General features: G+C 37.9%; 1 protein-coding gene and 1 pseudogene across 1 annotated transcript; one reads left to right on the top strand and one right to left on the bottom strand.

Annotated features, from left to right (window-relative positions):
* The first annotated feature begins 83 nt into the window (after positions 1 to 83).
* Positions 84 to 5,380, top strand: LOC139715263 (short/branched chain specific acyl-CoA dehydrogenase, mitochondrial-like; annotated as a pseudogene).
* An 8,246-nt stretch (positions 5,381 to 13,626) lies between these two features.
* Positions 13,627 to 24,417, bottom strand: LOC139715264 (aspartate aminotransferase, mitochondrial-like; the record flags this gene model as incomplete). Its single annotated transcript, XM_071626844.1, has 10 exons — positions 13,627 to 14,368; positions 15,585 to 15,735; positions 17,022 to 17,187; positions 18,041 to 18,191; positions 19,349 to 19,384; positions 20,211 to 20,279; positions 21,955 to 22,042; positions 22,800 to 22,933; positions 23,660 to 23,788; positions 24,264 to 24,417. Coding segments are annotated over 10 exons (1,201 nt in total), but the record flags the coding sequence as incomplete, so codon positions are not given.
* Positions 24,418 to 25,234: the final 817 nt, after the last annotated feature.

The following is a 25,234-nucleotide window of genomic DNA, read 5'->3' on the forward strand; positions in this document are numbered from 1 at the left end:
TTGCGTCTGTGCTGGTAATTAACTTGCTTCCAGCTCTGCCATGATCATTTCCTATTTATAAAAGAATGAAAGAAATGCAAATAATGGGTAAACTGACAACTTTCTTCCCCTTTTTGTGATCCACGTAATAAAAATGAATAATCACGTAAATCAATGTGCACAAACATTACCCAACTGGTCAGTGCCGATTAGGCCTACTTATGCAACGTTCCCACTATCTTGTGATCTACAATCTACCATCAGTATACAGATGATCGTAGATCTTATCAGATCTTGAGGTCAGTCGTGGCAATTGCATTGATCGTAGACAAGTTTTGTGACTGTTCGAAAATTGTCTATGATCATGCGCGATTGTCACACTGATCTGATTTGTAGTTATTGTTTATTGCAGCATTTTGTTAGTATTATTCATGTGCACAGACATCTGAAGTTTGCGAGTGAATGGGAAGTTCTGTTTACTCAGTCTAAGAAAAAAAGCAAGGATCAATATTATCAGTATGATTGATTAAACTATAGGAGCAATATCATCGGGAGACATGATTTCAGTCGCGCTTATTGCGTGAGCTATGAAACATTTTCAATCTACTCCTTCACTCTTCCCCTCCCCCCCCCTTCTCTCTCCAATCCCTGTAATCATGATGACCGTGATACTTCCACATCGACATGTAGAAAATCTCTTTTTGCATACAGAAATTGCGGTTTTTAAGTCCTCACTACGCCTGCTTCACGATCAAGACCAAAAAATCAATTTCAAAAGTGACGCAGATTGTGATACACATACACAGAAATTCTGCGATCAGCTGCTATGCCCAATGGTCAATAGATATCGGCAACGTACAGTAGCGTTAGCATGACAGCCAATATCAAACTTTTCTGCCAAGATCATCAACATGATTGTGACTTTCGTTAGTTGATTCCAGTAAAGACATAATCAAAAGTCGTTTGTGATCGCAATAGATTACACCAATGTAAAAAAAAAATAATAAAAAAAATAAATAAATAAACGAAAACACCTCATTCAACCTCACTCCTACTTCCGACTTTTCAACATCACACATCAAATCTCATCAAATAATTGGCTGCCAAGGACATAGCACTCACATCATACCATGCAATAATCTATTCCATTGTTGATCCCGCCACGACAAAAGAGCTTGTCTAACTTTATGCTACAGAGTACACTGACGTACACACTGACAATGGACGTTGGTTTAATTACACAGCTCCTGTAGGTCTCTACTGAGCTGTTACTATGGCAACCTCACTATGGCTACACATTCATCTTCATTAAATCAGCAGCGAACGCAGACAAAACTTGTTAATCTTGTAAATGGTGGTCTGTCAATTATTGATAGCAAGTTACAATCTGGAATACTGGGGGGGGGGTACTTTGCTAGCGAATCATATCAAAGTGAAGTACATTGCAGTAGCACTGTACAATAATGCACAATCCTGATGTAGTCACGGAAATTGACATAATGAGTAGAGTCAATGCACATGCCTGCAAAAAATGGACTTTTAAATTTGTCAAAACTGAAAAATTAGGTGCGCCATTCAATCCAGAAATAAAATTTCTGAGTTTTGTTACTATCGTACTCAGAAAATATCGAATATGATCAAGAAGTCATTATCTAATGAAATGATTCATGTGATGTAGTCTATGTGCAAAATGTCATGGCGACAAGGCATATATGCGAGATATGGAATTCAGCGTTCCTGAGTTTCAACCTAAATTTGCTCAGTCAAGATGGTGTCTGATCAAGGAGTTGATATTTGAAAAATGATGCATGAGACGAGGTCTGAATGATTGTGTGCAAAATATTGACTGCCATAGATAACCCGTTAAACGGTCATATTCCACACGATTAACTTTGATCGATGTTTTTATGATAATGGCATTATCAAATTGAATAACTGTGTATAATTTCGAGAGAAATTTAATAAGCTACAATATGCTGAAATCTTGTTGAAAATCGGGCGGCGTCACTTTGAAATTTCACGTACTTATTTCATACAGAAATTTCATTAATTCAGCTCATTTTGCCATCCTTGCCGACCCATCACATGACATACGACTTGTCAGCTTCTTGAATATGTAACAAAAATGAAGGTCATTGTCTACCTTTAACGAGCTATAACGGATTTAAGATATTATGTGTACTTTTTTCGCACATTTGCACTGTAGATCGCCAGTGACGCACGCACAAAATTTCAATTTTGATGGACCCGTTTGACGTCACATGTCACCAAGTCGGATAGACTTGAAATTTGATTAAATTTCCAGTGATAAGTATTGAAACCGATTCCATTCAAATTCATTGGCAATTACGCAAATAGGCGCAAATGACGAGCGCACAAAATCTTAAAAAGGTCAAAATGGTCTGAACCGCGTATGCAAAATAATTTCTCGGTCGAAAGGACGTTTTTTTTTTTTGTTTTTTTTTTTTCGCGCAAGCGTATACGCTCACGTAGGAGTCCGTCAGGGCAATCTTACATTGTACACATCAATATGCGAATTGAATAAGAAACCGTGACCCATGCAGAAAGTCTGGTAAAACTTAAATGTCAGCTAAGTCACATTCAAAGTACTCCTTTAGAAGACTGGCGAAACGGCTCTGTGAATAATGCCACACTAATCCATGCTAGCTTCCCTTGCCCTGTGGTCCATGGTTCCCTCTCCGGACTTTCCCTTCCCCACCACTCACCTGAACGAGGAGGAGAGCATGACGAAGGAGGCAGTGGCCAAGTTTGCCTGGGAGAGGATCGCGCTCTTCGTCGTCGAGATGGTAGCGATAAAGGGGAGACACACCCAGAAGTTTTGGAATGGGTCTTTGAGAACGGCTTCGTGGGAATAGAAGTGGAACCCGAGTAAGGTCAAGATCGGCGCTTCCTGTTAACATCCACTGTTTATATATTCTGCCTCAGCATGTGTTGCGACATCCACAACACTCTCATCATCTGGGTCATCATCATGGCGCTCATGAATTACGACACCAGGAAGCAGAATGAGAATTCCTTCCTATAGTCATTACAGACAGTGTGGGCAGTTTTTTTCAATTTGAGCAATCCTTCGGAAGTGATGCTTTTGCCATGTGAGATGGAGAAAGACTGAGACGGCTACATCATCAGCGATCTGATCTCAAGTGCCACTATTGCCAAGATCTTTTTGATGTGTGTGTGTGTGTGTATGTGTGTGTGTGTGTGTGTGTGTGTGTGTGTATGTGTGTGTGTGTGTGTTCGCTTGTGCCAACTTAACACAAGGAGACCAAAGCATCACATCGTTCCTGGTTGGCCGTGACAAAATCGGTAAGCAGGTGAAACTATGAGATTGGTATCATAACTTCTCCAACCTGGCCAATCTACTTTGAAAATGTCAGAGTACCAGCCAGCAATGTTCTTGGTGAGGTCGGCAAAGGCTACATTGGACTAGCTCAGGGCTGTATGGATGCCACGGTCCCCATAGGCGCCGGAAGTGGGGGGGGGGGGGGGGGGGGGGAGGGGGGCAGGGGGGGCGGCCGCCCCCCCCCAATCCAAAAAGTGGGGGGCAAAACGCATTTTTGCCCCCCCCAAAAAAAAAAGCCCCCCCCCCAAAAAAAAAAAATAATAATAGTAAAGATAAATGAATAAACAAATAAAATAAAATAAATATGTATATAAATGAATAAAAGGAAAAAAATATGGCTACAAACGGCAGCTTTTGGACTGTAAAATGTCAAAATTTTTAAGCTCGCTCGCTTCGCTCGCTCGCATCCAGCAGTTGAGCCCGGTGCGCCTCCCCCTTAATTTCTAAAGCGAAAAACATAGCTACGACGACAGTTGTTGGACTCTAGAATGTCAAAATTTTTAAGCTCGCTCGCTTCGCTCGCTCGCATTGAATCGTTATGCCATTCTCCTAATGTTGCTGACAGTGATTGACAGTAGTTGCGCCCGATGCCCCCACCCCTTAATTTCCAAAGCGAAAGATAAATATAGGTACAAACGGGAGTTTGGGGACTGTAAAATGTCAAAATTTTTAAGCTCGCTCGCTTCGCTCGCTCGCATTGAATCGGTTATGCCACTCTCCTAATGTTGCTGCCAGTAATTGCCGGCAGTTGCGCCCGATGCCCCCCCCCCTTTAATTTCCAAAGCGAAAGGTATAGTTACAAACGGGAGTTTTTGGACTGTAACATGTCAAAATTTTCAAGCTCGCTCGCTTCGCTCGCTCGCATTGAATCGTTATGCCACTCTCCTAACGTTGCTGCCAGTAATTGCCAGCAGTTGCGCCCGATTCCCCCCCCCCCCTTAATTTCCAAAGCGAAAGATATAGCTACAAACGGGAGTTTTGGGACTGTAACATGTCAAAATTTTCAAGCTCGCTCGCTTCGCTCGCTCGCATTGAATCGTTATGACACTCTCCTAACGTTGCTGCCAATAATTGCCAGCAGTTGCGCCCGATGCCCCCCCCCCTTAATTTCCAAAGCGAAAGATATAGCTACAAACGGGAGTTTGGGGACTGTAAAATGTCAAAATTCTCAAGCTCGCTCGCTTTGCTCGCTCGCATCGAATCGTTATACCATTCTCCTAATGTTGCTGCCAGTAATTGCCAGCAGTTGCGCCCGATGCGCCGCCCCATTAATTTCCAAAGTGAAAGATATAGCTACAAACCCCAGTTTTTGGACTGTAAAATGTCAAAAATTTCAAGCTTGCTCGCTTCGCTCGCTCGCATTGAATCGTTATGCCATTCTCCTAATGTTGCTGCCAATAATTGCCAGCAGTTGCGCCCGATGCGCCCTCATTTATTTCCTAAGCGAAATATATAGCTACAATTAAAACTCCAGTTTTGGAACTGTAGAATATCAAAATTTTCAAGCTCGCTCGATTCGCTCGCTCGCATTTTATTGTTATGCCATTCACCTTATGTTGCTGACAGTATATAATTTGTCGGTTGTTTCACACCGTCATTCCACAATCCATGTGAGGAAAACTTACAATGTTCCTCAATGACTGCGTTGTTGAATGTATCACATTCCGTAATGTATTGTAGTCCCATTATTGCTCACGCACACACGCACAAGCATACAGACCGTCAAAATTACTTTATGGTTCCCCCCATGTTTCGACAAACCGTACGCCACTTTACATATATACATATATATATATATATATATATATATATATATATATATATAATAGATGTCTGTGCGTGTGCGTGTGTGTGTGTGTGTGTGTGTGTGTGTGTGTATGTGTATATTGTGTAACATATGCATGGTCTAATCTTGAGCCCCTTCCAATGTTTGCCCCCCCCCCCCCCAATCCAAAACTGCTTCCGGCGCGCCTGACGGTCCCATACGTCATGGAGAGGGAACAGTTTGGACAAAAGCTTTGGGACTTTCAGAGCTAGCATGCAGCACCAGGCAGTACACGACTGTGACACCACAGATCGACGCAACGCGCACTTATGATCTACATTTGTATATACAGCGCCATCAGGTTACATCAGAGTATGCGATTCTAAGACGAATTCAAAGTTTATTTGGTGAAATTTGGTTTTGAAATGGCTAAGATATCCAAAAACAAAGAGGTCCTAATCAAAGGTGGGATCTACTTTTTATTAGGACCTCTTTGTTTTGCTTTGTTTTCAGATATCTCAACCATTTCAAACCCAATTCTTATCGAGTGAACTTTGAATTCCTCCTAGAATTGTATGCTCTTTAATATTTCATAATAGTTTCTAATTATCTCGCAAAAAAAGTTAAAATCTGAATCCCCAATCTCAATCAAAGCTATAAACCTTCCCTGTAATAGAGGACATTGTTCAATTCCATTTTCTTGCTCAGAAAGGGATGTGTTATAGGCTTACTCCTGCATGACATAATGCGGTCTTGATACATCTGTAGTCCTCCATGCCCACCCCATCCCACCCACCCCCCCCCCCCCCAAGAAGGAGAAAATGAAAGGGAGGCAGAATTTACTTCAAAGGGTTTCGTATATGTGTAATATACACTCGCTTTATATCTGATCCAGCAGTTTGCTTGCTAAAATGTCCCCCAAATATCACAGCATGCTCTGCAAACATGCATTCACAGATCAAATGCACCTCTTATTTAACAATACCCTCTCATACACCAAGAGCAATGGTATACCAATATGATTTGGAAGAGAGCCATGGAGTGTCATTTATACCATAATGAGGGGTGAAAGTCTCAAACACAATGGAGCATTGGAAATTTGCCAAGAAAAAAATGTCAGTTATAATGCTGAGACAGAACATTCACATTTACAATCTGTACATGTACAAGTATGATTATGCTATGTACATGTACAGTTATATTGTCGGGGAACTGAATTTTCGATATGGCTTCAATAGGCCAACTAAACTAATAAACTTGAGCGTGACATTTAATTGGTGCGTAAATGATAGACGTTCTCATCTTGTAGGCATACAAAACATTGATGAACATGATAAAGTCTTTCCGGAACTAACGATACTACCGTAACTAAACAGAGACTATATACATAGTATATGAAATATTAGTATGCCCATCATTCTCACCGTCCCGTAGTAGTCTGAACACCAACGTTTCCCAGCAACATTATACATACAATTTCACCTTTCAGCACTTTGTATTCTATGGTTACCCATGCACACACTCCAGTGACACTGACATAGTCTCTGTACTGGTTTTGATAGGCGAAGCACAACAACCCAACACTGTCAACTTGATCGCGGATGACAATCAACAAACGGTTCGTCCGCTCGTGTTCGCGGAGGGGCCACTTCTTAAAAAACTATTGACGAAAAACCCGGTGTCATTATACAGGCAACATTCATTAGACCGCTTACAGGATATCCTTTCCACTGTTTAGACCACAGCATCGATTTCATCCGAGTTGACCTTGGGAATATATTGTCTGCATCTTTCTAATCCCTTTTGTTGTTTAGAGGAACTTCTCGACTTGGTTGAGCGACTTCAGTGATACAACTCCATGTTCCGCAGAGTGCAATGAGAACGCAACCGTATGATTAGTCTAGAATTTTGATCTCCCTCATGTATATTACGATCACTTTACAACATGATCTCTAGTACATTTTCTTCCATTACTAAGGGAATATCAAATTATTCGCCAATATTATGTTTATACAAAGCATATTTAGATGTACCTATCTAGTGTGCTGATGCTATTACAAAAGTTGTATCTTACACTCCATAGTAACTCATTCATTCAGTCTGAATACAATAGACTAACTGCCATGCGATCGCCTAATAAGTCTATTCAACGATTTCACAATAGGGCAAAGGGTCTCACTCGCTTCAGGTCTGTTGTCATAGCAACGTACAGCTATCGGCAATGTCTGTGCAGGCGAGCATGATATTAGAATGGCACGTGGGGATAAAATGGGGGAAATAACTCACGTTTGTTTGGCGGATATACCACGATGATTAGATCACGGAGGAGGCGTACAGTACACTGTATGTAGCGGTTGTTTAAGTCCACGAGGTTATCGTACACACCAAAGAAAATGCTTTAGTCGTTCATATAAATTTTTCTCTCACAGTCTTTTTTTCCCTTATTTCTTTGTGCTGTTTATCATCTCCGTACTTTTTGTGACGAAACCATAAGCATTTTGCTAAAAGCATATATAATTACACACACACACACATACACACATAATGTATATATATATATATATATATATATATATATATATATATCTTTCTGATTTTGGATTTCATTACTTTAACAGAAATATCATACTAGCTATACAACCACTAATTAGATAGAGCTGCAAGTTTGTCAGACGATTGGGAAATCAAAGTCGGTTGGTTAATAAATGTTGTTTATTACAACGCAGACAAGAGGCATTATGCCAAGGGAACGCGAAAGCGCTTAATCAAGGATGAATCAATAAAAGGTTCGAGTTACATACATGTAGAGGTCTGTACCATTTAATAGAAACTGCCATCCAATGCGAAGAGTGATTCAATGCTTACATGAAAATGAAATTAGCATTTTTGAATTAAAAAAAGAGAAAACGAATTATATACGTATATTCTAATTCAGCGTCACCGATTTGTTTTTCACATCTACATGTATTTTCAAGCTCTTGTACTTACGCGTTGGTTTGTTTGAGTATCTTATCAGGACTTTTAGATATCAAGTCATTGAAATTTCAAGGACTATTTACAATGTACATTATTGTAGGTCATAATAAGTAGATTAATTGATGAAGATGTAAGTTAGGTAGGAATGCAATACTAAGATAATGACAATACAAACTGAAAAAAATGTGAAATAGTCAGAGTGCTAACATTAGCCAATATAAAGTATATGTGCATGTGACTTATACGGAGAGAAATACAATGTAATTATATTCTAACACTTACTCTCTGATGATATTTTGTAGAATGCAGTGTAAAATCCTGGATCCCGACCGGTGTCACGTGGCCAGCTGAAAGAGATACAAGTTATCCAGAGATCGCCAGAGGTGTGATGAAAACTCAAAACAAAATGATTTGTCAAAACATAGCCACGCAGGGGGGCTGCACTGAAATGGTCTAAGTCTTGTCACACTCTGGTATGACAGCGACTTGTAGTAATTCGTGACGATTTACGATAAGACTTAAACCAGCTCCTTAAATTGTATTGAAGTTCTCTCTATGCACGCCAGTAAAAACAGAAATATAGTTCTCCAGCAGAGGAAAGCACTTTGCCGGTATAATGTATCCGCATAGGAAAGTTAGCTATCCTCAAGCGAGTTGGTTCCTATGGTAGAGCCGCCGCACTCAGTTGCAAGTAGTGGTATGTGACGGTGCAGTGAAGCAGGGCAATCGATGTCAGACCACTCAAGATCGATTCAGGTGAATCGGGGTCCAGTGAGAGGGGGGACTCACTCTTTGTTTGCAATGGACGAACAACAATGGAAAGGACCCAAACAATGGACACTGTCCACAAAGAAGTCATAATGGATAGCATTGGTAGAACGTGGTGTGACAATGAATGGAGAGGTACAGAACTAGTAGCAGAGTCAACAATCTGTCGGACTGTAAATGAAAGAATGGTCCGTTGTTCAAACACTGTCTATTATGACTGTTCAAAAATCTACTTGGTAAAAGTTTATCAGCTAGAAAAAGAAATGGAGTAAATTACACCTGAGGCTCAGAAAAAAGAAAAAAACAAAACAAAACATTTGGATAAAATTCCAGTTTGTATTTTCGAAAAACAGAATCGCACCCTGCAGGTAGACACTGTTGGAGATGTAAATTCAAGATCTATCTAACTTGTCATTCGAGAAAAATCTAAAAAATTTAAAATGGCACAATTCGTGTCGAGTGGACTTCAGCGATTAAAATAAAGTAATATTTTATCAGATTTGCATTCGAATTAATGAGAGGGCGTTCAATTTCAAGCAATTTTCGTCAACGCTCAGCTCTCATCGTTCATTTTAGTGCTTTGATAATTGAAATACGCTGCGATTTTAATTCCCTGTAGATTTTATTTCATTCCTTACAATTTGGAAAGAAATCCCTTCAATTTTGATAACGGAAAGTTGGCAGCAATTGTATGTCAGCTGAAAAGACGTTCAATTTCGTCCCAATTTCAATTTCATTTTCAGGCACTCATCTGTGAACTTTAAAACATTTGAATTCAATGAACATAAACAAGCTATATATGTGATTCATACCGTAATTCATAAACGTCAAATTCTCATTTTTCTCTTATGAATAATTTGATGATCTAATTATTTTCACTTTAAAGTTTCGTTTAATCAGTTGATTTTAATCGTTTGTATCTGTTCTTTCTAAACTTTCCTCCATTTTCACTTTATTCATTATCAACAATACGGATTGAACACTTACCGAATGATCATAGCTTTTTTTAACAGGTCCAGATCCATATTTACATTTTGGACCCTTGAGTTGGTATATAAATATATGCGCTTATATTTTTTTGTCATTAATTTTTGTTTTACCTTCCTCGTGCCTACATTATTCGTTGCTCGACATGTTGTTGTTGGTTTTTTTTATAGAGCTTATCGACTGCTACATAATATAATCTTGCTGGTTGTCAAATGCTTCAGGTATTTACAGTTACATCCATATCCAAGATATTTATGTAATCTGATCCTCGAGCAGCTTCCATAGTCGTGCATAAAGGAAATGTACAGTATATAATTAAGCAGTGCATGAATGCGCATGAAAGTTGTTGCTTCGGATGACGGTTTGTCGGAGGAATGAGAAATTTCAGTTTAAGTCAAAGGTCCCATTTCAAAGTACATTAAGTTTGCGTTATTGGTTCAAACTGATGAGCTACTACAAAGAAAATAAGCACTAACGAAAAACACTGCCCAAATGGTGTAAATGCTTGCCTTTTTGTGAATTTGAATTCCTCAATTTCAACTTTCATTACGGCGGTGCTGATGCGAATTTGAATGCGAATCGGGTGCAATATTTGAACACGCTTTTTACACGTTCATGTGAGAAATTCATGAAATAAAATAGCTGACGAAATTGAATTGAATGAAATAGTTTTTTTAATGTAAATCTCGGTGATCATTCAAATTCGCTCGAGCACGCACGCATACACGTACGCACATACGTGGGGGTACATACAACACACACACACACACGCACCCGAAGTTCTCAGATACACATTGGATTGTCGCGGAAATTTCCGTCGGTTATCTTTCGAGAGAGTTTTCGTGTTCTTGAAACTAAAATCGTCTATAAGCAGGTATCAATCTGAGCAAAATCGAATACTAAACCGCGAAATAAAACACCACCCAATATAACTAATCGCCTATAATAAGGCCTACAAAGACAATTCTTACAAAAGATATCTATTAATGCATAGGCCCTAAACAGTTTCCCCATGACTATGGGTGATCTTGGAACGCATTTTACATTGGTGCGAGGGACTTTTTGTGATAGACTGGTGTTTGATGGTTACCGTTATTGGCTTGTTTTAGTGTGTCTGAGTTTGTTTCTGTTCTTCTTTGCGTCTGTTTTGTTTCCTTTTGCTGTATTTTTCTTTTCAGGTTTACCACACAGGTTGTCAGGCTGCAGGCACTTTGCATACCGATAGTAAGGGACACTCACTGTGTTTGCACATATCGGCCTTCAAACGTAGATGGTGTTTGTTGATCTTCATTGTACTAGAGGTAAACTTTTGTCACAGGAGTGCCATGTTTGCAACTTACGAAGATGGGCATCCACTCCGTTTGGTTGATGGATTTGATCAACCTTGGAATAAAGGAAGATACACAAAAGCTCTAGACGTGAAAATACATCTTTACGGCCATCCCCCTACCATCGGGAAATTATAGTCTTCAATGATATCTAAATATCAGTGCTTTCTAACTTCCTGAAATTCAAATTCCTTTGAAGTGTCCTAAAAAATCTCCATGGTAACTCGAGGTCACATGATCCTTAAAGCAAACTGATGCCGAATTCTATTCAGAGAATATTGTAATTTAACAGTGTGTGTATAAAGCTTGTAAATACGGTTCCATGACCTCTGCTCCTGCGGTAATACTGCTCCCAAGAAATATCTGCAAAATGTAGGCCAAACATAAATTCTACCCACAAACATAACCCTAACCCAGGGCTGCACACTATCCCATTTTTTTTCTACTGGTCCGACCCGTCTGTCGGACTAGTAGGTACCCAGAATTTCTATATTTTACTGGTCCATCCCTGAAAAAGCTGCTGGTCCGACAGTATTTTTTACTGCGTAACCCTAATCCTATTAAATCCTCGCATCAAACAAAGCCTAAAACTCTATCACAACCCTATAAACCCTAACCGTAACTCCAAGTCCTTAGAGAAAATAAGACCGGAGCAATTGTCGCAGGAGCAACTGTCATTTCACCATGAATATTGTGTATTCTTGTGCTTTGAAATATTGTTTTGTGTATATTTTCCATGTTACGTTCTGTATATATACACATTATATGTCTAGGTTTATGTATTTTTAAGAGATGTGAAATAAATTGAATTGAATTGAACTGAATTGAATACAGGAAGTTGATCAGTTATTGCTATCATTACACTGACGTTGACAATGTTAGGCATATTCTGTTCACTTGTTGGTGTCAATACCTCGTAAAATAAAATACACTACACAGACATACAACAGATGATATCCTGGTACTCGAACACACATCAACATACACACAGATGCACATACACACAAACACATGCATACACAAACTTTGCATAGACACACAGGAGATCTGAATTCAAAACTAAAACACTTTGATGAGCACACAATATATTGGGTATCCTTCCCTCAACATATTAGCCCAACATACTTACAGTAGCTTGTAGTTTCGTCACAAAAAGCAACAGACTAAAAAAAAAAATGTAATAAACAATTAAAATGAGAAACAATTTCTTTGTTTGTTTCTGTAAAGAGCTATGTTTATTCCAATAATCAAATTATTTCACAGACAGCATTCTACGTGTGACCTCCATTTGTCACCTTTAATAAAATGATTAATTCCTTGAAGCATGTAACTGTGCCACAAATAATTTACGCCATGATATCAGTACATGTATAGTGTCTTAAAAAGGTGAATTAAATTCAAACACATGTCAAGCAATCAAAGGTAATGTGGTGAGACTAAGCCTGTCTACAATACACTGCACATCTCTGGTCAGCAATGCTAAAGGATAGTACAGGACTAGCATGTAGCAATACCCTTTTTTTATCAAAAAGTTGCTATCTTATCTATCTGTGCTACACTGCCCTTGAAGGTGAAGAAATTGAACCAGTCATACTTTCTTGTAGCTGTAGCATCATAAATTAGCTTTAAAAATGCAGCAGTGCTTTATGTATGAAAACTGATGGATGGATGCAACACAAAAACCAAACAAACTAATGTCTTCAGCACTTGCATTGTGCAGGACAGCTCAACTCATCTTCACAATGAACTCGAGCACTCAAGAAATAAAGCATAAAATTGAATCCGATAAAAATCTCTCAATTTGTTCAAAGCTCTCTATATACTGCACCACACTCAGTCTCACGTCCACCAAAAACTCTGATCCACTTCCATATTTTCAAAATAGGAGATGGCATATGTGCCCTAAACATGTAACCCATCACATTAAAGTTCTGATAGATTATGATGCCATGACTTGCTTTCATTCACATAATGCCTAATAAAACAGAGAATAACCAAACTATCTTTGTGTCAGGAGGGATAATCTAACAATATCCATGCAACACTTTATAATCACAGAATATTCACATGAGGTTCATTCTCTATACATGGCCACATGCCCATTCAAATAAAGAATCAATCACAATATATGAAAACAGAGTGATATGAAATAAACATGTTCATGATTGGGTTTGACACAAGTGAGGCTTTCAGTTCTGTTTGAACACTGTGCAATGATGCATTACATGGCCAATAACCAGATCTGGAACCTCAAAATTCTCTCTCAATTTGAACTGTCTTACACTTGCTCCAAACCTACATTCAAAATCTGTTGGGTCCAAAGGCAAAGCTAGTACTCCCACAACATTCAACCATTGTGACATTAAATATCAGTTTAGAGTACAGTCATGAGAATTTAAGAGCTTGATTTACAAGTATTCAGAACACTAGAAGTTAACAAGTGCGACGCTTAATGGATCAATTTCCTCTTCTGTTTTGTTTCTTTGTTCGTTGTTGCTTTTGCTGTCATGGTCATACAGCATTTTTATCACAAAGATAGGAAAAACACAAATCTCTTATTCAACGACCTTCTCGTCACATGTGCTGGGTCAAGATTTCTAGAAAAAAAAAAAAACTTGCAAAGACTCTTTATAATGGAGCTTGCAAAGCATATATATAAAAAAAAGACAAAATTAGCAATTTAATTTGCATGTTACCTCCAAGTTCATTCTCATAATTGGGATTGTAAACTCTGGGCCCTACCATTCACCAATATTTACAACTTGCAATACACAATTGTTTTGTTTTTGTTTTTTTGTTTATGGCAAAGCTATCAGGGGGTATTGGGATTAGGCAAACTGACTTCAAATAATACAAGGATCATCATTACAAAAAATAAAATTCATTCATAACAGACCCATATTGAGATAGATACTCTCTTCAATGAGAGAGATGGCTTGTCCTCAACAACTCAGGACAAGCTGGTCTCAATTATTTACTCATGATCATGGTACTCAACGGTATGTCTACTGTGATAAAGTTACTGATTTATTTGTTTGTTGGCAGCATGCACGTGGACTTTGTTTCTTCTTTACGCTTTCACTTGGTGACCTCATGCATAGCGTGGGCCAGATAAGCGTTGTTCTTTGATGACACTCCTGCGACAGAGATACGGCCATCTTTTGTCAGGTAGACAGAGAATTCCTTGGTCATCCGTTCAACCTGGGTGGACAGTACACATAGATTTATGACAGCATTTAATTCAGGAGTGAGTCTTTAGCTTGTGATAAACTCATACAAAACAGAAGAGAAGAAATACATGTATATATACTACAAATATGTAAATTAAGAAAATCCATACTATCTTTTGACAATTGGTGGTGCAGGATCGTGCTAACAGTTATGGAAGATAATCTAGCCCAGTGAGAAAAGCCACCTTGAGAACAAAGTGATAACAGCAAAAGATAATTCAATGCAAGCAAAATAGACAAACCAGCTGATTAAGTTCCAATTATATCAATGTCAGTACATCAGCTTCTATGGTGCCCTATGTGCACCTCGGGATAGCCATCTTTGTCACGTGACTTCAATGTCATGTGACTCACTGGCTAACACATTTCTACACATGTTGGTTTAGGCGGCAAATGGTCCACAGAGATATACTGTAAAACACGATATTTTCGCGGCATGAAATTTTCGCGAATTGAAGCCAACAGTCTTTTTCGCAGCATGAAATTTTCGTGAATTGCCTCTAACATTCGCTGAATAAAGTGTAGACAAGAACTTTCATGTGCATTTTAATTTCGCGAATCCTGGCTCTCATGAAATTCGCAAAATTAAAATGCATGTGAACATTCCTAGTTTTACATATTGTAAATTTTTTCTTTTTTGAGGCTACTCTTTACCAGTCCACAAACAGGAATTAACTCTTACCATTCTGATATAAGTCGAAAAAGTTTCTCTTTTTTTTAATGTCTCTTCTCAATGCCCTAAGTATCAGTATTTCTCACAGTAACTCATTATGACTCATAGTTCATGTTAGTTTGGATGCAAGTAATGCTTCACATGTGTCCTTACTTTCTTAACAAAATCTTCCATTGCTTCTCACAATGTCTATGACATGTTTCCTCATGAGGAAGCAATAATTAATTTTTTCAATTTTTTCAATGCAATATCACTTTGCAACAGCTGTCTTCACATAGTTGCACTCACTACCTGTACATACAGTCAACGTTGCGTAAGTTGAATCTGTTTGGACTGAAGAAATTTCTTTGACTTCGAGAAAATTAAACTTTTAAGGGATTAAACTCGATAGAATATAAAGAAAAGAGGACATGAAAGGACCTTCGACTTAGACGATTATTCGACTTATGCAAGGTTGACTGTACTGCAAACTGTTCACAAAAAAGAACCATTCACCATCCACATGCACCCTTACCTGTTCTGGTTTGAGTCCAGTGAAGCAGAACATTCCAATCTGGTCGGTGATGTGTTGCCAGTTGTGGGTGGAGCCCTCACTCTTGAGATTGGCCACCAGCTGCTCACGCATGGAGATGATACGACCAGACATCAGTCGCAGCTCATCCAGCCTGCACCAATCAAGATGCAAACCAACAAACAAGTAAAGAAAAATATGTAAACAATAACCAACTAAAAGGCAGATGGTAAATAGTACGTATATCAGTTCGTATCAAGTCAGTCAGATTAGTTGAGAATAAAGAGAAAGACATTATATTAAAGGGATCGTACAGTTTTGGTTGAGACCTAATTTCAGGTTTGTAACATTTTTTGGTGAGATAATGAGAAACCTCTTATAAAATATAAAAGAGCATGTAATTCTATGAGGAATTCAATGTTTATTTGATAAAGATTGGTTTTGAAATGGCTGAGATATCCAAAAAAGAGCGATTCTAATAAAGTGTGGGACCCACACGTTATTACGATCGCTTTGTTTTACTTTGTTTTTGGATGTTTCAGTCATTCCAAACCAGATTTTCATCAAATAAACTTTGAATTCCTCTTAAAATGGTATGCTCTGTAATATATCATAAGTGTTTTCTTGGTATCTCGCAAAAAGTTAAAAGCCTAATTCTCATCTCCACCAATACTGTACCATCCCTTTAATGATCTTTCCATGGGGAGGTACACCATACATTGACTGACACCTTAATGGTTGGATCATAAATGTCAACAATCTATCATCACACACAGAAAAGTATATATTTTTTAATATGCTTCATATCATCCTATTTAAGGATCAATTTCAATTTCAACTGGTAGATAACGAACAGCATATTGTTTCAGGGTTAATCAAATGACGGCACTGTGCCAGAAAAGTGATTAGTCACATTGTAAACTACTTCATACATTTGAAAAAGGACTTCTCAAAGTGATGAATTTACAGATAAATAGCTACAGTAATTGCTACAAACCCTGACTTTACATCTATTGGTGAATGACATAGAGGGCGCTCTTTACATATCACTTGCATACAATATAGTACAAGGTTTCTGCTCAGTTCATTTTGCTAGGTAAAGCTTGTCATCTAAAGATCAATCAAGATTTGCTTGGTATGTGCTGCAAGCACATGTTACTTACTGACTTGCCTATGCTTATTTTACAGAGATTTAAGAGAAAAAAAATGGGGAAAAAAGTACATAACAGGTAGCCAACCAGCTGAAAATTAGTTGAACAAACTCAAATTTCAATAGATATTATGCTCAATGATATATTTAAAGTCAGATTTCTCTCAGGTAAATATTATTCTAAAATGAGATTTTAGACTGGAAACCCTGTAGGGAAAACACTTACAGAACGGATATCACAAAATATTGTTTGAGCTGTGAAACTCCATATACTAAGTACACAAACTCACCACAAGCTGTAAAGGTCTGGTGTGTTGAGGATTGTGGAAGCAATGCGAGCGCCATTGACGGGTGGGTTTGAGTACATCGGTCTGATCAAAATCTTGATCTGAGACTCAACACGCTTGGCTTCTTCTGGCGTTGAACACACTACTGTGAAAGCTCCGACCCTTTCACCTTTGAAATTGGACAACAGAAATAGATAAATAGGTAAATAAATGCTGTTTGTAGATTACCTTCTCCAGCATAATTATTGATGTGACACCTAAGTAACAAGAAAAAGTAAGGAAGAAGACTTTGTAAATGCTTGGGTTATATTGATGGCTAATGAGTAGAGATAAAATGTTAACACATGGATTTAAAGGGGTGGCTTCACAGGATTACATCAAAGTAGTCTAATTTCACCTTCTAGCTCATTGGTGGTATCAAATGATCTACTTTTAAAATCACATAGTAATCAATAGTAATGCATTTTGGACAATAGTTTCAATACTGGTATCTCCTATTTTGCAGTCTGGAATATCCCTGGCATTTTAAATGGGTTCCCTAAAATGATAGTTCCCTATAGAGAATTACAATTCTAATCTTTCAGCATGCTGAAAGTAAGAAGATATATATGACAACACAATGACATCAGGTAACAGAAATTACAAACTGATCTAAAATATCATTAAATTAGAATGAAATAAGACTTGTCACTTAAGATCCAGGTCTTAGATAATGCAAGGAGCTAGGAAAAACCATCTGTGATGACATGTCCATGGACTTGGCGATTCACGAAAGTTTTATGCTGCAATAAAGGCAGTCAGCTCCAATTTACTGCTCCAAGTTTCATGCCGCGAATGCTTCTGGGCCCTGTTTTATCAAAAGATATATAAATTTCCTTACACACAGGCTGCCACAGACTTACCATAGAAATCAACTATATAATCAATTACAACTCTTCATAAAACAGGCCCCAGGTTTTACTGTCACTACATCAGACCTCTGACATAAAGGCAAGCTGTGTGTTGAATGTTTCATCACTAACCATAGAGTCCCATGTTCTTGGCAAATGACTGTGAGAGGAGGAAGGTATGACCCTGATCCACAAAGTAGCGTACAGCCCAGGCATCCTTCTCCAGACTCCCGGAGGCAAATCCTTGGTAGGCCATGTCGAAGAACGGCAGGAGATTCCTATCCTGGAACACACAGGAAGCAAAGGATCAGATCATCAGGAAAAGGAGGCACACTGACAAGCAAACTATCGTCAAAAATGGATCTCACTCACATTCTCTTCATGACTCAGTGTTCCTTTGACGACAGATTTGATCAAGTGAGGGTCTGAGGCTAACCTTAGAATAATTGTCATCATTACATGTAGGAGCAAAAGGCAGGTTCACGCATTTGCCAAAAATACCTCGTATGACTTATTGATTTCTGATGAAGTGATATCCTAGCTTGATCAATTTATCTTTTGTGCAGTCGACTGGGATGTCTCCGCTTCTAACACAATCACTATGTATATGGACACTCATTTACATTTGGCTCAATTCACTGATATTGACCACTGACCAAGGAGTGACCTATGTGCACAAAGGAAATACTTCTGATTTACTTCTATGACTCACATCAATAACATTCTCACTGGACTTGCTTCATAGAATTATGACCAGGAGACAGCAAATCAACTTAATTTTGGTGGCTTTTCACTTTGACCTTTCTTCCTTAGTATTTAAGGCAACTGCTTGTTTATTCATTTAAATCTTCTTACCTGATATTACCATTGGACATTCCTAGTGAAGTTTGGGCCAAGGCATAAAGATATGGTAGCATGACAAAAATGGCCACGGCCTGAATCAAACTTATCTAAGGCTTTGCATTAAGTTATTCAATTATCTGATAACCTTGTAATTCAGTTTATCATTTCCAATCATCACGTAAACTTTCAGCCTTAATGTAATTTGGATGAAATCTTACTTGTTACTCTGTGATTACCAGGTAGATTAAGATAACTTCAAATATCTGATCTTCAAGCATGTACCATGTGTCGCAAGCAACTGATAAATGCATGGTAGTTTGTCACATATCTATCAGGTGTTTGTATCACATAATTGTGGGAATGTCATCTACCTATTCTCATCATTACTGTTCCATTCTTGAATTTTTCACATGCAGTATAACAAATATACTGCATTTGCAAGAAAAACAAAACAAAACAACAGGACTAATACATACTTTCTATTTGTTTGTTGAACATGTAGATTTCTCATTCACATGGAATTCACACATAATTTGTAATTTAATTGCTACACTTCAAAGTATATGAATACAGAAACATTTTGATATGTAGACTCACCTTCACAAGTTGTGACATCTCTTTCCAATGTTCTTGCTGTTGACAAAATCAAAGAAATACAAATTAAATGCATGTTTGTCTGTGTTATAATTTGAAAGTAGAGGGTGATCACAGCACCATGTTTGATATCCAGTTGTGTAATGCATGCACATACTAGTGTGTGAAATATCAGCCTATTTTATAGTTGGTGTGCAACAAAATTATTCAGTTATTGAAATTACATTATGGTGTGTAACAACCCTTTGCACTACAAATATACTGCTCTTGTCTTCATCTATTCTTCAAGTACTGCAGAAGTTGAAATCTTTGATGATACTTTTATATATCAACTATAATAATAATAATAATAATAATAATAATGATGATGATGATGATGATGATGATAATAATAATAATAATAATAATAATAATAATAATAATAATAATAATAATAATAATAACAATAATAATAATAGTAACAATAACAATGATAATAATAATAACAATAACAATAATAATAATAATAATAATAACAATAACAATAACAATAACAATAACAATAACAATAACAACAATAATAATAATAATGATAACAATAATGATAATAATGATAGTCATCTATGGCAGTCCGTTCTATCTGGTTCAGGTGCATGACATTAAAAAATACATCATTAGATACCACATGGATAGCTAAACTTGTTATTCTATAGTGTGTACAAAATTGTTTTTTCATAAATTATGAAATTGTTGTCCATGTTATTCAACATTTTTGAAAAGGACAGTTTTTGCATTCACATTTAATATCAAAGTTTCATTTACTCAGATATGATTTCATTGTGACCCAAGATAATTCAAGATGATTCAAGATAAACAATGCACAAACCTTGGGGTCCACACCAGTTGGGTTGTGGGCACATGCATGGAAGATGATGATGGACCTCTCTGGTATTTTCTGGGAGGATCATGAAAGAGTCAGACAAAAAAACAAAACAAAAACATAACACCAACATGTGAATGCTGTTGGGTAAACCTCTACTATCATACATTGATAATTCCTCCTTTTAATTATTATCATCACGAATACAGTGGAGTTTTATAAATGATACATTTTGACCTACAGAAATGACAAGAGCACTTACTCATAACATGTTCATACATTTCATTTGCATTTAAACTTCAGTCTGGGGGTATCAGACAAAAAACAAACAAACAAACAATATTGGATGTAATCTATCTGAAATGATTACACTTACTATGATTTGTTCTTGAACTGCACAAGGACATATCCTCATGTGTGAGCCATCTCCATTAACATAACATTTCTTCAGAGTCCTGTACTCAATACATCCGAGACTATCCCTTTCCGAACTGGAAGTTGTTTTTACAGAATGTTAGTTATGTAAAGTCTGTACTTCCTCGGACTCACAAAAATTAGAACTTGTCAGGGAATCTTGCCTTTAATGATGTCAGACCAATTAATTAGTAACAGAAATATGCCAGCAGACTCAGAAATGTAGTAGATATCTCAGAAATTTTGTAATAAATCTATCTTTGTTGCTATTGTTGGCAGCCCACTGGCATAATTATCCTCACCATTAGCATTACAGTGCAGCATTAACCCTAACTTACCTGGGAGGGCATAATGGCCCCCCCTCGACAAATTCCGCGACCATTCCGGCGCGCAAAATTTTTTGACCGCACCGCTCGCTGACTTTTTACTTTCAAGTCTCGCGCAACTTTTGAGACCAAATTTGTCACGCCCGGGCATACCGTTCCGAAGCCACGCCCCTTCAAAAAATTTTCGTCAACCCCAAAATTGCTCAAAAACATGATTTTAGTATAATTATGCTTCAAAAAATGTGTATGAGAAATTCTGCTGAAAAAAACAACAAAAACAAAAGTTCGAAAAAGCAAGGAAATACATAAAAAATTGATAAAACAATAAAAAACATTAATTTTGATTTTGAAATTAATTTTGATACCAAATCTTTCTTTACGCACAAATGTTTGGAATGTCACTAGGAATATTTACACCAAAAATCAGCGTTCCATAAGCTTTTATAAAAGCCAATTACAGACGAAAATGAAGTTTTTGCATATATTTGCATAATTAATTGATTTAATATAGAAAATGCAAATTTTTTGAAAATTTAACTGAACAGTCTTGTTGATTACATCCGGCTTTATGTTCATGCAAAATTTTGCGGCAATCGCGCGATCAACGGCCGAGATCTGAAGGGGGGGCCATAATGCCACCCCCGGAATTCAAGCTCGCTAAATAGCCCAGGGGGGTGTTTCATAAAGCTGTTCGTAAAGTTACGAACAACTTACGAGCGACTGGTGATCAGTTTTGATGTGCTATACTTATCAGAATTTCCATAATTCAGCACGAGAACTGATCACCAGTCGCTCGTAAGTTGTTCGTAACTTTATGAACAGCTTTATGAAACAGGGCCCAGGTAAGTTAGGGTTAACAGTGGTATGCTACACCTCGTAATAAACTGTGTGTTGGCTCTCTCTCCAGTGTTTGCCTTTTTTTCTCTAAAGGGTCCGGCAACTATCATTACTCCAGCATTATCATATCACCATTTTTACATTAATGAATCTATGAATTGGAAAAGACCTACCGAGATGTCCTCCATGGCACCAGCTGCATCAAAGCCACAGGTTGCCTTGTCATAGTAACGATAGCTTGCCACATCAAGACCAGAGTGCCTGATTCAAATCAAGATGTTCATCATGAAATAAGGTTAGAGCAAACATCACAAAGTTACACAAATGCACACAAAAATAAAAAATGGCACTTGCCATCATACAGAATTATCAACTGATTTAAATAATATATATTAGTCTAGTAATATGTGTAATCCAAATGGACAGGATTTTAGCAAACAAGGGACTTAAAATTTGTGGTATGATGTCTTGAAATGTTACTGATAAAGTCCTAACATTGGAGAGTATGCTTACAAATGACAGGTCACAAACTGCAGTAATGGTTCTGTCAGAAACAGCACAATGCATACAGCAGTCGCATAGACTGATATTTTTGTTTGTAGTCTACAATTCTCAGGATTGGTGGTTGAAGGAAGCACATCACGTTTCTGATGATGGATTGTACTACAAAGATGTTATGAAGACTTCAAAAACCCCAAAATATCTCGTAATATTTGTGATAAAGAAAGTCTAACACAATAGCTATTCATAATTCTCAGGTTGAAAACTTAATCAAAAGTCTAAGTTTCAGATCAAAGATTCTTTCCAAAATTCGAGACTGCATGCAAGAACTTGTCTACCATGGTGACTATGTCACTGCCAGACAAAGAAGCAGGCAACAAGTTCACATCTCGTTGGGTTGCCACTTTTCTAACCCTCAAGTATTATATCCATATGACACCACAGACAACAACGCAAACCTCGCTTGATAATATTTGGCATCGAGCCCAACGAAGGGTTCTCTTGAGAGTGGACTTACTTGAAGATAGGAGTATGGTTTCCCCATGACGGAGATGGCAGGTAGACAACTTTGTTGTTAGGGAAGAACTTGTTCAGGAAGGAGCCCCCAACACGCAGTGATCCAGTCCCCGAGATGGTTTGTGTTGTAATATTCTAGACACACACACAGCAAAGCAATGGGGTGTTTCCACAAGTTCAAAGCAGAGCATATCTCCTTGCTACAGAATAGCAATCACAGAAATGTGATAGGGACATCACTATTTCTAGTTGATCTTCTACGAATGAGCATATTCCATTTCTAATTCACTCAGGTACCTTTTTGAACTTTACATATAAACATTGCGAGATATCCTTGATTGATTTCATTTATATACTGTAAAAGTGGAAATTTTCGCGGATTTCGCGCAACCAGAAGCTAGTGCGAAAATAAAAGCACACGAATATTTCTGCATACCATATGTTCCAGTAGCTGATGTCTTGATTTCGTACCTGGCCAAGCGCGAAAAATTAGTCACGCGTAAAATATCCACTTTTACAGTATATGGAAAAGAAAAAACCCACTATGGGTAACTTATGAGAAAGATCAAAAACATTCCTATTCATTAACAACTACTCGCCTGAATTTCACCTTTATTATCAAATACCTAACTCTTTTCTTTGTTCTGGAGTTACTGATGCAATAAACAGTTTTTTAAGGTACTCCCACTTCAAATAACCAGAAAATGAAATTGAAAAAAAAACCAGAAAAGAAACAAGACATACCAAATATTGGGTTGCAGCAAGGAAACAAAAGGGCACAATTGACAAACCACAAATAGTAAGGAACATGAGTGACTTCTCTTTCTCTGTAACTCCAAACACATCTATGCAAATACCTACCCTTCCTTCTGAGATCACAACACTGTCTTCTCCAAGGGCCAACTTGGCGGCCCCTTTGGCAAAGTCTGGCAGGCCTGTGATACCGAGGTATTCCTTGTCAAGCTTCTGACCCTGAAGGATTTCCTCTGCCTGGGATCATCAACAAGTAGAAAAATAAATCATCATGATCTGTCATTTGTCTTAGCTCTTGAGGTTGGACTGCACAATATGATTATTCATGTACTTTTCATGGTCACATCAGACCTCTGCCTTTAAAAGACAGTAAAAAAAAAAAAAGATTTCTGTATCACATCTACTGGCATACATTTGTACAACTGACTTACAATGACAACATGGCTCAATACAGAAATAACAAGAAAGAGTACTGTGCTCCGTAACTTGTTGAGTTTCTAAAAACCAACAAAATTATCAAGACTCTAAACTTGGAAGCTACACTTTCTTGTTGTTGTTTTTAAATAATCATATTTTGAGACCTATCACATAATTGAGCCATTCTCCTTGCACATTTGAACCAAAGGAATTGAGGCCAACTACCACACAGAGAAGCCAAAGAGCCATTTACATGTAGCATCAAGTTTATCTTGCTCACTGGTAAAGAACTAACCTTGCGAACAGAGCTGAGGACAAATGGTTTCCCCTCATCATCACGGTATGCTCCCACACCAAGATTGATCTTGCTGGGATTAGTGTCCCTCTTGAAGGCTTCTGTAACTCCAAGAATGGGGTCTGGGGGTCCCATCTCAACTCCATCCCACCAGCTAAAAAGTTGAAGGCAAGCATACAATACACCAAAAACAATACATAAGAAAATTCAAGAATTAAGTCTAACTGTTAGAAATTCTAGACTGGAGGCTTGTGAAGAGTGATTTGTTTTGAGCAATGACATGAAAAATTGTAAGCCTATATATTACATCATCATCAATACCTTAGTTTCAACTGATTGAATCAAGAATCAAGACACTCCCCTTCCACACCATTCCTAACCCCTCAGCCTCCCCCACCACTGCCACTTTATCTTTGATCAACTGGGTTTGGTTGGTTTGGTTGGCAGCCCTGTATTTAACAAGGTATACATGCAGCTATACAGCTATGACAATGATTTAAATTATTCAGTATTCATCAAATGACAGCACACTGGCAGAGACAAGGTGTCACAAATATTTAGGGGTGAACATATCATCAGATTTGTCTTGGAATATGCAAGTCGATAGAACATGTGCTAAAGCCAACACAACCATACGATTTTTAAGGCGAAACTTATACGATTGTATACACATCAGACCCTTGTGAGACCATACAATACTTGATTACTGTTCAACAGTCTGGAACCCCCACACTCAGACTTCAACAGTTTGGAAGTTGTGCAAAAGAGCGGCGTGATGTGTTAAAAGGGGACTGTTCTAGGCGCAGTAACACTTATATCTAAATATGAGGCATGAGCTTGGCTGGGAACTTCTGCAACACCGACACAGGGTAGGACGCATCACCACATTCTGTGAAGAGCTTGCGGGTCACCTATCCATCCCAGTTCGAAAAGCCCTGCATCTGGTCCGAAGGGTTCTCTGGAGGTCACCT

Source organism: Diadema antillarum, unplaced genomic scaffold (assembly GCF_040938485.1).
Source record: "Diadema antillarum isolate AM-2024a unplaced genomic scaffold, OU_Dant_1.0 seq00003219_RagTag, whole genome shotgun sequence".
Taxonomy (NCBI): Eukaryota; Metazoa; Echinodermata; class Echinoidea; order Diadematoida; family Diadematidae; genus Diadema; species Diadema antillarum.